Genomic DNA, 12,545 nt, shown 5'->3' on the forward strand with positions numbered 1-12,545 from the left:
AAGCAGACCAGAGTCCCTTCCAGAGGTCAGCCACAGCTGGAGTGCTCTGCCTCCAGTGCCCAGCGCTTACAACTGCAGAGGGTTGGAACCCAACCGAAGAGAAAGGGAACGTCTCGTAAGGTTTGCACCGCACTTTTGTAAGTTAAAGGAGAGAAAGCATAAAAAGAGAAGCCATATTTGCGTGGCAGCTCCAATGAAGAAGAAGCATGGAGACCAGCTCACACGGCTAAAAAATAAATCGCCAAACCTAAGGCGGCCTGGCCCAGAGTTCAGATCCTTTCATACCTGCACAGAAGCACAGCTTGTGCTCCTCAAACTGTTCCGTACGACAGAAAGGAAAACTTGCCACCAAACTCATTTTATAAAGCTAATATTACCCGTATAGAAATCAGGTAAGGATACATCAACAAACATGAATATAGGCCAGTCTCCTGATAGGAACACAGTTGCAGAACTTGCCAAAAAAAAAAAAAAAAAAAGTATGTGCAGCTGAATTCCAGTTACTCGTCAACGAGATCCTTTAGTATGGTTGGGCTTCCTTCCAGGGATAATGGAATTACAAGATGTCTTAGTTAGGGTTTCTGCTGCTGCACTAAAACACCATGACCAAAAGCATGGGAAGGAATGGTTGATTTCATCTTACAAGTTGTAGTCTGTTATTCAGAAAAGTCAGGACAGAATCTCAAGGCAGCAACTTGGAAGCAGGAACTGAAACAGAGTTCATGGAGGAATGCTGCTTACTGCTTTGTTCCCCATGCCTTGCTCCGCCTGCTTTCTTAGAGCATCCAGGACCACCTGCCCAGGGGTGGCACATACCATGGTGACCCAGTCAGTCTGATGGGGGAATTTTCTCAACTGAGGTCCCCTCTCCCAAAATGAGTTTAGCTTGTTTCACCTAGACACAAAACTGGCCAGCACAATATATCTGTTCAGTCAATCAGTAGGTGGGGGAAGAAAATTTAATAAAATGCAGTATTGCTACAGGAAGAACGTCCTAAAGAACGTTGGACCAAGAGGAACAGACGTCAGTGAAAGAAAGGATATAGATGGCAGGCCTGTGGCCAACATTATTATAAGTGAAAGCCAAGCTTTAACATTTGTCTGGAATTAGAAATGAGATGAGTTTATCCTCTTTCTCTATTCTTGTTCCAGAATAGTGCTTGAAGGGTTAGCATGCTAAGGAGAAGGGAAGGATATGAAAGAGAAGTCAAAGTACCTTCTGCATATAATCTAATCCTGTTTGTAAGAGACTATAAAGAGTCCACCAGAAAGCGCAAAATTGATAAACCTGAAGTAACAGAATATAAAATAGACATAGAAAAATCAATAATTTCTGATGGAACATGGAAGCAGAAAAGGGTCAAAATATCCAAAGCAAATATGAGTAAAATGAACATGCTGGTGATATCATAATGTCTAACGTCTGGTCACACTATAGAGCCAGAGGGACAAGAACAGCATGGCTCTGGGGGCCAAAACAACTCTGTGAATCACTGTAATAGGATCAAGGGCTGGATCAAGTAAACCCACACTGCTACAGACCTCTCATTTTCAAGAAGGGAGCTAAACAACATGCATTGGAGAAAGATGGCTTCTTCAGCAAATAGTGGAAGAAAAACTGGATATCTAAATGTAAGGGGGAGATACTCGACCCATACTGCTACTTCTGTATAAAAAATCTATTCATATAGGATCAAAGACCTTAGTGGAAGAGTTCAGTCCCTGAACCTGCCATAGGAAGAGACTTCAGGACACAGGCACGAGCAAGGACTTTCTGAAAGGAACTCCAGGAGCGAAGATAATGAAAACCGATGAAATTCAGAAGCTCTGCACCGCAGAGGAAACGTTCGTAGAGTCAGCCCGCAGAATAGAAGAAACTCGTCCCTGGCCGCACATCTTTTTACATCTTGGGGGATCAGAGTTTGGAAAACACCTGCTGACGTTGCCATGTTCTTAAGTCCCAAGACCAAGAGCTGTACCAGATCACAGAATAATAGAAATTTAAAAAAAAAGAGTTTATTAAGATAAAGAAAGGCATTCCCAAGAATTGGAGTGAGCTGAGAAAAGGCTTATAATGACCCCTGATAGGTCATGTACAGAGCACTCTCTTTCATATCTGTGTGACATGGGATTTTTTTCAGCTGTGGGTTCCACGTTGCCTTGGTGGCAAAGGGTTCCCAGCCCTCTACCAACTGGCTTTAATGTAAGCGGCTGCTCTTTCCAGACCCTGCTCTCCTGATAGTCTGACAGAGGGTTAACAGATGCCTAGAATACCTAAAGAACTCAGGTCCTCCTCACACTGCATAGCAAGTGCTTTCTATCCGAATAGCTCTCTCCCCAGCCCAGTTGTTAATCTTAACCATTAGTGTGTGGAAAGTACCTGGGAGATGAGCAAAGGGTACTCCTCAGCATTTCCTTGACAGTGTTTCCATAAATTATTTGATTTCAAGGCCTCTGGCCTAAAAGGTGATTTCTTACATGAAGAAGTGTATGTTGGATGAGTGGGGCATCGATTGGAGAAGGTGCGTCTCTGGCAGCCTTTCATTGACGGATATGTCTTGCCCTGGCCCCTTCCTGTCTTCTGTGTGCTTCTAGCTGCAATGAGGTAGACAGTTTCCCTCAACCTCGCCCTTCCCCATAGTGTTCTGCTTTGGAATGGTCCCAGCGAATATGAGACTTTCTAAAATAGGAACCAAAATAATTCTCCTTTCTCAAGAATTTGTTACAGAAAAAAAAAACATATTACTGGCATAATTTGACAACTCTAAATGGGTACAAACAAGGAAGAGAGCTTGAAAATGTATGAGAAACTAAAAGGGTAGCCCAGGGTAAGAATCCGAAGGCAGGCAGCAGGGTCCAAGTCAGAGATGCACCACCCCCCAGCCTCCACTTCAGTTGTTAGAGGACGAGTGTGAAGACCAAGCTGCACATCTTCCACACATGTGTAGAGGGCCAAGACCCAGCGCCTGCATACTAATGGGTTGGTGGTTCAGTATGTTGAAGCTCCCATTGCTCCAGGGTAGATGACTCTGTAAGTCTTCTTCTGATGTCTGTCCTTGACCCCTCCTGCTCCCACAGTCCTTCCTCCAACTCTTCCACAAGACTCCCTGAGCTATGCCTGGTGTTTGGCTGTGGTTCTCTGCATGTTTCCATCAACTGTTGGAGAAAGACCCTCAGACGACAGTTAACGCTAGGCTCCTGTCTGTAAGCAGAGCAAAGTATCATTAACAGTGTCATGGGTTGGCTCTTTCCCATGGGGCGGGTCTCAAATCGGGCCAGTCATTGGTTAGCAGTTCCCTCAAACCTCTCTACCTTTATCCCTGCACATCTTGTAGGCAGGGCAAATTTTAGGTCTAAGGTTTTGTGGGTGTTCCCTCCTTGCACCAAAAGCCCTGCCTAGTTACAGGAGGTGGCCACTTCAGGTTCCATATCCTCTACTGCTTGGAGTCTCAGCCAGGGTCACCCTCTGTGCTCCCAGGAGCCTCCCCGGCTTGTTCTAGACATACCTCCACCGATTTCCCTTCTCTCTCCCAGGCCTGTCATTCTTCCCCAGCTCTCCTCATACCTGATCGCCAAAACCGTTGCCCTCCCTGACCCCACCCACCCATTCCCCTCTCTTACTCTACCTCCAATATCTATTTTGTTTCCCCTTCTGTGTGAGATTCAAGCATCCTCCCTTGGACCCGCATTCTTATTTAACTTCTTTGGCTCTGTGGATTGTAGAATGGCTATGCTGTAGTTTATGGCTAGTCTCCACTTATAAGTGAGTACATAACATGCCTGTCTTTCTGGGCCTGGTTACCCCACTAAGGATGATATTTTTCCAGTTTCATCCATTTCCATGCAAACTTCCTGATGCCCTTGTTTTTTAATAGCTGAGTAATACCCCATTGTTGTAAATATACCACATTTTCTTTATCCATTCTTCAGTTGAGGGACACCTGGATTGTTTCCAATTTTTTACTATTTTGAATAAAACTGTTGTGAACATAGTTGGGCAAGGGTCTTCTGGTATGGTGGAGCATCTTTTGGGTACATGCCCAGGAGTAGTATAGCTGGGTCTTAAGGTAAAACTATTCCAGATTTCTGAGAAACCACCAGACTTATTTCCAACGTGATTGTCCAAGCTTATACTCCCACCAGCAATGGAGAAGCAATCCTCTACTGCTTGGATTGCTTCACATCCTTGCCAGCATATGCTTGAGATTTTGATCCTAGACATTTTGAAGGGTGTGGGAATCTCAGAGTCATTTTAATTGCATTTCCCTGATGACTAAGGACATTTTTAATTTGGTTATTTGGTTTGCTGGTGTTTAACTTTTTGAATTCCTTATATATTTTGGATATTAGCCCTCTGTCGGATGTAAATTTGGTAAAGATCTTTTCCCATTTTGTAGGTTGCCATTTTGCACTGTTGGTAGTGCCCTTTGCCTTACAGAAGTCTTTCAGCTTAATGAGCTCCCATTCATCAATTGTTGATCTTAGTGCTTGAGCTATTGATGTCCTGTTGAGGAAGTTGCCTCCTGGGCCAATGTGTTCCAGTCTATTCCCCACTTTCGCCTCTGTTGGATTTAGTGCATCTCGTTTTATGTTGAGGTCTTTAACCCACGTGGACTTGAGTTTTGTGTGGGATAATAAATATGGATCTATTTGCATCCTTCTACATGTAGACATCCAGTTAGACCAGCACCATTTGTTGAAGATACTGTCTTTTTCCCGTTGTATGGTTTTGGCTTCTTTGTCAAAAATCAAGTGTCCATAGGTATGTGGGTTTATTTCAGTGTCTTTAATTTGATCCATTGATCAACCTGTTTGTTTTTATGCCAATATCTTGTGGTATTTTTTATCACTATTGCTCTGTAGTACATCATGAGATCGAAGATGGTGATAACTCCAGAAGTTCTTTTATTTTACAGGAGAGTATTTTGCTTTTGCTGGTGTGGAATTATTTATTTTCTTGTTTTCTTGGGTGTAATTAGCCTCCTTGCATTAGAGTTTTCCTTCTACTATCTTCTGTAGGGCTGGATTTGTAGATGGGTATTACTTAAATTTTTTCATGGAATATCTTGTTTTCTCCATCTATGGTGATTGAAAGTTTTTCTGAGCATAGCAGTCTGGGCTGATATCTGTGGGTCTCTTACAGTGTACAAGCTATGCCCAGGCCCTTCTGGATTTTAGTCTCTATTGAGAAGTGAGGTGTAATTATGATTGGTCTGCCTTTATATGTTATTTGGCCCTTACCTTACCTATGCAGTTCTTAATATTCCTTGTTCTGAACATTTAGTGTTTTGATTATTATATAGCAGGAATATTATCTTTTCTGGTCCAATTTATTTCATGTTTTGTAAGCTTCTTCTGTTTATAGCCATTTCATATTTTTAAGTTGGGGATTTTTCTTCTGTGATTTTGTTGAGAACATTTTCTGGACCTTGAAGCTAGAATTCTTCGCCTTCTTCTACTTCTATTATTCTTAACATTAGTCTTTTCATAACATCCTAGATTTGGATATTTTAGACTTAAGATTCTCTTTGATGCATCTGTTTATTCTATTGTGTATCTTCTATGCCTGAGATTCTTCTCTTCAATCTTCCTTAGTCTCTTCATGGTATATTTGTATGATCCTGTTCTTTTTTTAAGTTTTTCCATCTCCAGGGTTTCCTCAGTTTGTGGGTTGTTTGTTTTGGGGTTTTGTTTGTTTGTTTGTTTGTTTTTATTTCTTCTATTTTCATATTCAGGTCCTGAACTGTTTTGTTCATTTTCTTCATCTGTTCAATTGTATTATTTTAAGTGACTTATTTACTTATTCCCTCTTTAAAGGCCTCTGTCGTCTTTCTAAGAGTGTATTTAAAGTTATCGTCTGTGCTTCAGCTGTGTTAGGATACCCAGGCCTTGTTGCCGTGGGATAGCTGGGTTCTGGTAGTGCCATATTGCTCTCGCTCTTGTTGATTGCTCTTATGCAGGCCATTGCCTGTCTGGTTGTCCCTTGTGTTTCCTGGATGTTCCTGATGCTGACTGGCCTCCTCAGTGAGGCAGAAAGATCCTTGAGCTCTTTCTCAAGACAGTGGAGTACAGGGAACAGCACCTCTCCTGGCTGTGCCCCTGATAGAACTGATTATTCCTGTGGGCCTGCTGATAGAGCTTAGGGGACAAAGTGCATCTCACCTCTATTGTGCCCTAGATGGACCCATCAGTCTGGGTATTGTCAGGCAGTGTTCTAGCCTGCATGTTCCTGGGGCCAGGCAGGCCTCCTCAGGAGGGAAGGGATGGAGCTTCTGCTGCCTGTGGGGTGGGATCTAACCTGGATGTTCCTGGGGCCCAGCAGGCCTCCTTGGAAGGGAAAGTAATAGAGCTGGGGGTCATGTGAACAGCATACAGCTCACTTCTGCTGCCTGGGCTACTAAAACTTTGGAAAATCTGGAAGACTGTATGCTAGGCAAGTGCTGTCAATTGACCTGAACTAACATTTGTTAAAAGTTTATCTAATATACATTGAATATACATAGAATGTACATTGTTTTCAAGTGTACCTTGAATGTTAACTAAGATTTTTAAAATGTGAATCTCAAAAACATACTGAAGATGACAGATGGTCTTTCCACTGCCAGATTTTTTTCTGTTGCCTATGTATTAAACTCTAACAAATATTTAAGGTCAGTAGTTCTTGCCTGCTGCATTAAAGGTGTATATAGGAATACAGTTATTAAAGATTGAGAAAATGTCAAACAGCGTAAGGACTTTCATAATGTATAATACCACCAAGAATAATGAAAACATATTTTATAAAGATCAACTGTGAATCACATAATCCTCTCATTAGGAGTAAAGACTTTATCCTCTTTCCCAGAACTTTGTATTACACTTCATAACATTTATATGAATATCGAGTTGTTTGTTGAAGCTTATAAAAATTATATCCTTTATAAAATCAGCTAATCCAGAATATATGTGAATGTATTTCTAATTTTTCTAGCCAAGGTGGATTTGTGAAAGGTTTCCCTGTTTTTCCTTAGGATCCACCTTCTTGGTGGTAGATCCATGGGAAGAATTTTCCAATTCTCAGACATTTGCTTAAGGATTAAAAGATGAAAGTGTGTGTGTAAGCATGTGTGTGTGTGTGTGTGTGTGTGTGTGTGTGTGTGTGTGTGTGTGTGTGTGTGTGTAAAGGCACGAATGCACTTGCATATGTTCATATATCCATGTGTAGACACACACTGCCATTACCTATTGAAGATTTTCCAGTCAAGCCTGAGTGGGGTAGGGTGAGTAAAAGCTTCATTCCTGCCATGGATAAGCCCTGGTTCCCTTGCACTCTGAAGGTGGTGAGCTCTAATTCCCTAGCGAGTGGGTTATACGGCACACAGAAAGGAAAGGACCCTGCGGTGAAAAGACGAGCATGCACGTCCACCTGCCTCTGTACCCAGTGAACATCAAGTTACAGCCAAACCGAGTGCTGTCTTCAGGCCTTTCCAGAAACAGAAGAGCCGATTATTTTTTAAAAGGCGGGTGATACAAGCACCATTGAACCTGGAGTATAAAAGGAGGGATAGGTGTGGAGAGAAAGGGAAAGTTGTCCCAGAGTATCACTTAGCTCCAGTGTGTGTAACACCTACAGTCCCGTTATTAAAATCTCAGAATACGAAATGCTAGGGAAAAAAGAGAGAAAGCAAAAGATGATAATCCAGGGAGGATGAAGTTCAGAAAGTAAGTCTTCCTGAAATGGGGTCAAGAGGTTAATTCATCATTAAAACATGTGAAAAGTAAATAAAATATGGAAAAGAGAAACAGTTACCGACTGAACAGTCTGAGCAGGTGAAACTTTGGCAACATTGGGCTTTTATTTGTATGGCGGTGATTTAAATGGTCTGTCAGTAATTTGCTCACAACTAACTGCACTGATTTTGTGTGTCAGCTTGACACAAGCCAGACTCATCAGAGACAAAGGAGCCCCAGTTGAGGGAATGACTCTGTGACATCCAGCTGTAAGGCATTTTCTCAAGTAGTGATCAGTGAGGGAGGGCCCAGTCCACTGTGGGTGCTGCAGTCCTTGGGTTCTCTAAGAAAGCAGGCCGAGCCAGCTATGGGAAGCGAACCAGTGAGCAGCACCTCCATGGCCTCTGCACAAGTCCTGACTCCCAGTTCCCAGCCTTGCAGAGTTCCTGCCCCGCCTTCCTCCAATGATGGGTTGTGATGCAGAAGATGGACAAGCCCTTTGCTCCCCAGCCTGCTTCTCCTCGTGTTGTTTCCATCACTGCAGCAGAAACCATAACTAAGACACTAACCCATCCTACCCCCTCTAGTGACCGTGTTAATTGGAAGCCACAGGTCTGCCTCTCTTCCTGAGACGAAGGACGTATGTGTGTTTATCTCACGTCTGTTTACATCCCCAGAAGTGAGGCCAGTGCCCAGCACTTGATATTTACAGTGTTCGTGAGGGAAGAATGAGTTTCATTCCTGGTGGCCTGAACTAGTTAGCTAGAACAGGGACATGTTAAGTCTTAGGAAAATAATTTACAGAACAATACTACTTACATAATATACTAATGGATAAAGAAACCCACGCCTCCATTCCCTATGCTCTGGAATTCACCAGGCCATCAATGTCCACCTGATGGGCCCATCTGTTGGATTTGTTCCTTATAGTTTAATAACTCCTGTGTCAGCCTTCTGACCAGCCTTCTTACATCGTACCTGCATGACTGACAGACGCTAGGCTTTCTGTCTCTCGGTGATAGTTTTATTCTGACTTAGCTACAATCAAAAGACCTCCTCTGTCACTCAGAACATACCTACGTCAAGGTTGATAAAAACTTAACTTCCCAATGCTCTACCTTTGCACATTATAATTGCAGAAATAGAATCACTCTCAGATGCCCTTCCTGAGTCTTCACAGTTTGGCCTCACAAGCTTTAGCTATTCCCCACCCCTAATAACCTCCCCTGCCCATGCCATAATCCAGCAGATTACCATTGTCCAGCCACACTCAAACCCACTTCCTCCCCACCTAACTCCAGGCTCCATAATCCACAAGTGACCGGAGTGTTCTCACTGCCTAGGAAATAACTTTACTGCTGAGACATCTACAATCTTTTTGGTTTAATCACTAACTCCATGCAATCCCTTACTGATCTGTTACTGAGACAATCTTGAGCTGGCCTCCATTTTAAAATCAATATCCATTCTAGAAAAGGTCTTAATTATAAACTGCTCCTAAAAATCATTGAAGACTCATATTTAGAGGAAGCATGGAGAAGTTTAATTCTACTTTAGTTTTAATCTCAGAAATTATTTTTCTGATTTTATTCTACATTCTTAAATATGTCTTGATTTCTCAGTAGTGGTTATTTTTTCCTTTCTTTATTCAGTTAGACCACAGAATCCATCTGATGAAGTACTAAGGGATCTAATTGTTTAATGAGATGGAATTAGTACCTGTAAGAGTACTTCAAAATTGGCACACACCCAGCATAATTACAAATCCTTTAGAAGAATCTATTTCTGTATAATAGGTTAATTGGTTGTAAGTAGACAGTACTGGGTACCATTTAACCAAGCTTCTAATTTAAGCCCTACCCTTTAAAAATCAAAACTAAAGTATCTAATTGTAATCAAATTAATCCCCTTGAAAAAAGCAACAGGCCATTTATCTCGAATGCTCAGGCTTTAAGTGATGTAAAGCACTTGCCTTTGGCTTCGCACTAGCATGGTGCCCACAGACAAGAGAGCTGTTTTCCCAGAGCTGCCACTTGCTTCCCGGATGGGAGTGCCACAGTCAGGTGAACAGTTTGTAGTTCAGATGGTGGTGACTCTGAAGGAGAATCAAGGCCACTTTAGGAAAACCTAAGTTAAAGCAGAAAGGGCACACTGGGGCCATTCCGTATGCGGTGAGACCCTGCTTCTGTGCCCTGCAGGGCCCTAATCTGCATCTGCTTCTCTTGGTCTTAGTGGTGCAATCTGTGCATTGACCTGGTCGCCTTCACCAGTGAGATATTCAAAGGAGCAGTTTTCCAGTCGCTGGATGGAATTATCGTCTCTGCTAACTGTAAGCTGCGGAAGATCTTCACTTTGAAATTCAAGCCTCGAGAGACGGCCGATAGAGACGGTATGCTTTCTTTTCAGGTTCAGGAGAAATGTAGGAGATAAATATTCATTTAGAATAAAAAACATAGGTTATAAACAGAAAAGATTTTTACGTTGCAAACAGTATTGGTATTGGCCAGACTAATTTGTGTTGCCATCTGCAATGTGTGAGTCTGCCCCTGCCTACAGCTTGCCAGCATTTCTGTTCTTCCCACTGTAACAGCCCTTCTGAGGGAGGCAAGACGGACACTCTGTGGTTTAAATGCCTCGTGGCTAGGAGTGTTGAACATTTTTTCCTGTTTAATACCCTTTTGTACTTGCTCTTTGAAGAACTGTGTTTCATCAGCCTACTTAGTAATTGAGTTGTCTGGATCTGGGGTAACTTGTTGTTTTGATATTTCTAGATATCAATCCTCTGCAGATGTGCACCTGTTCTATAGGCTGTCTTCACTCAGCCCACGGTTTGCTTGGTAGGGCAAGTGTTCTTTAATTTTATGCAATCCTGTTTCTCTATTCTTGCTATTGCTTCCTGGACTAACAGAGTCCTTTTTAGGACATTCTTGCTGATGCCTGTATTTTGGTGTGTTTTCCCAATCTTCTTCTCTGTTTTAAGTATTACATTGATGCCCTCTGTTAATTTTTGTACAGAGTTTAAGGATCCAGTCTCACTTTGTTTGCTTGTTTTTAATTTCATGATACTTTTACTTTAAACAGTTTTGAATAGTATGCATTAGGCGCATTCTGGCATTGCACTGTTTTATGTGTAGATAATCCTGGTTTTCTCTGTAACATTTTTTGAAGAGTTTTTTCTTTCCTGTGGTTTCGGCATCTTTTTTAAAAATCATTTTGCTAAATTTGCATGGGTCTAATTATTACTCCTCTATGCTCTTCTATTCTTCTGTTCTGTGTATCTGATTTGTACCAGTGCAGTGCTGTCTCTGTTAAAATGTCTATGTGATAGGAGTTAAAAGCAGACATTGTGGTAGTGATGTTAACATTGCTTATTGGCCGCTAGCACTGTTCTCTCTGCTCAAGAATGCTTCGGGTGTTTACTGTCCTCTGTGTGTCCATGTTAATTTTACAGTTTTTTTCCTAGTAGTGCACTCTCTCTCTCCCACCTCCCTCACTCCCTCTCTCCCTCCCTCCTTCCCTCTGTGTGTGGGTGCGTGTGTCTGCATGGGTGTGCATGTGTGTGTATTTAAAAGAAATTATTGAATCAGCTTACTTTGAAATGGTAACAGTGGTTGTTTCATATCTGAGATACTGAGAACCAGGTCATCCCTTTGTCCTTGAGACTGGGTGCCTTTTTATTTTTTTTTCTTTCTTTCTTTCTTTTTAATTGGATATTTATTTACATTTCTTTTTTTTTTACATTTACATGCTCAGTCCCATTGTTATTTATTATATAGAAACAAGCCTCTAATACTTTATTTGAAATATGAAAATATTTTTCTTTTTTATCTGTATATATATGTATATTTATATTTATATAAAAAGACCAATAATAGCAGTGTGTTATGCATCAACAGCAGCAACAGCTTTTCCAGGTTCTGCAGTCATCTGAACAAAACTGTAGAGACATCCAGCACACTCCATTAAAAAAAAAAGAAAAAGTAAAAAAACAAAACCCGAGAAAACAGCACAGTTCTGTTACTCTTGTGGTACCTGGCACCATTTTTTTTTTAAATTAGCTTCTCAATCATCATCTGGAAAGAAAACATTCTGAGCAACATCATTAAAAACAGCTCTGATAAAGCACGGTCACTACTACGTATCATAAAGCAGGTACAAGCTATTTTACATCCACAGAGGTATGATACAGTACTGTCCTACATCTATAATACTAGAGGATACAATTTAAAAGGCATTATTTGAGACTTGATTCTACTTTTCCAGCAGAGGGCCCAAAGGATGGTGTGACACAGCTTTGTAAAGAAACATACTCTAGACAGGATTTCCTTTCACTAGTGGCACAGTTCTAAGGATTCATTCTCTCCATGAATGTCAGCTAAAACGGTTATTAAAAAAATGAAATATCCCTAGAACAAAACCGTATAACCACCGGATTCACATGAAGATGACCTAGTGGAGACAAGCTGGACCTCACCTTACCAACAAGCTATCAAATCTGTTATGTTTAAACAGTGAGACCTCCAAGGAAGGAGATGCCAAGTAGTGCTTCAAAGCTTCGGACCACAATCAAACACAGCATCCTTTTCAACAGAAGCAGAAGCTCATCTGAATATGCTCAAGGATGCTGACATCAACATTTAATCATCTCCTCACTCATCCAGGAAGAAGGGGAGATCAGTTACTACTGTACTTTATTGTGTTCAACCAAATCACCATGTTACAAAAATAGCAAGCTGCCATAATAAAAAATAAGGCTCCTCTATCCAGCACCAGATAGCATCATTTTACTTTCAAGCCTAGAAATTGCACACTTGTATATAAACCAACCGAAGATG

At 41.5% G+C, this 12,545-nt stretch overlaps 1 protein-coding gene across 15 annotated transcripts in view; it reads left to right on the plus strand.

Annotated features, from left to right (window-relative positions):
- Positions 1-12,545, plus strand: part of Cfap20dc (CFAP20 domain containing) — a 245,665-nt gene that overhangs the window by 103,523 nt on the left and 129,597 nt on the right. For all 15 annotated transcript variants that reach the window (NM_001014137.2, XM_063274380.1, XM_063274382.1 and 12 more), the window contains one exon: positions 9,943-10,099. In NM_001014137.2, coding sequence (NP_001014159.2) covers positions 9,943-10,099 — 157 coding nt within the window. The remainder of the gene's footprint in view (positions 1-9,942; positions 10,100-12,545) is intronic.

This window comes from Rattus norvegicus, chromosome 15 (assembly GCF_036323735.1).
Source record: "Rattus norvegicus strain BN/NHsdMcwi chromosome 15, GRCr8, whole genome shotgun sequence".
Taxonomy (NCBI): domain Eukaryota; kingdom Metazoa; phylum Chordata; class Mammalia; order Rodentia; family Muridae; genus Rattus; species Rattus norvegicus.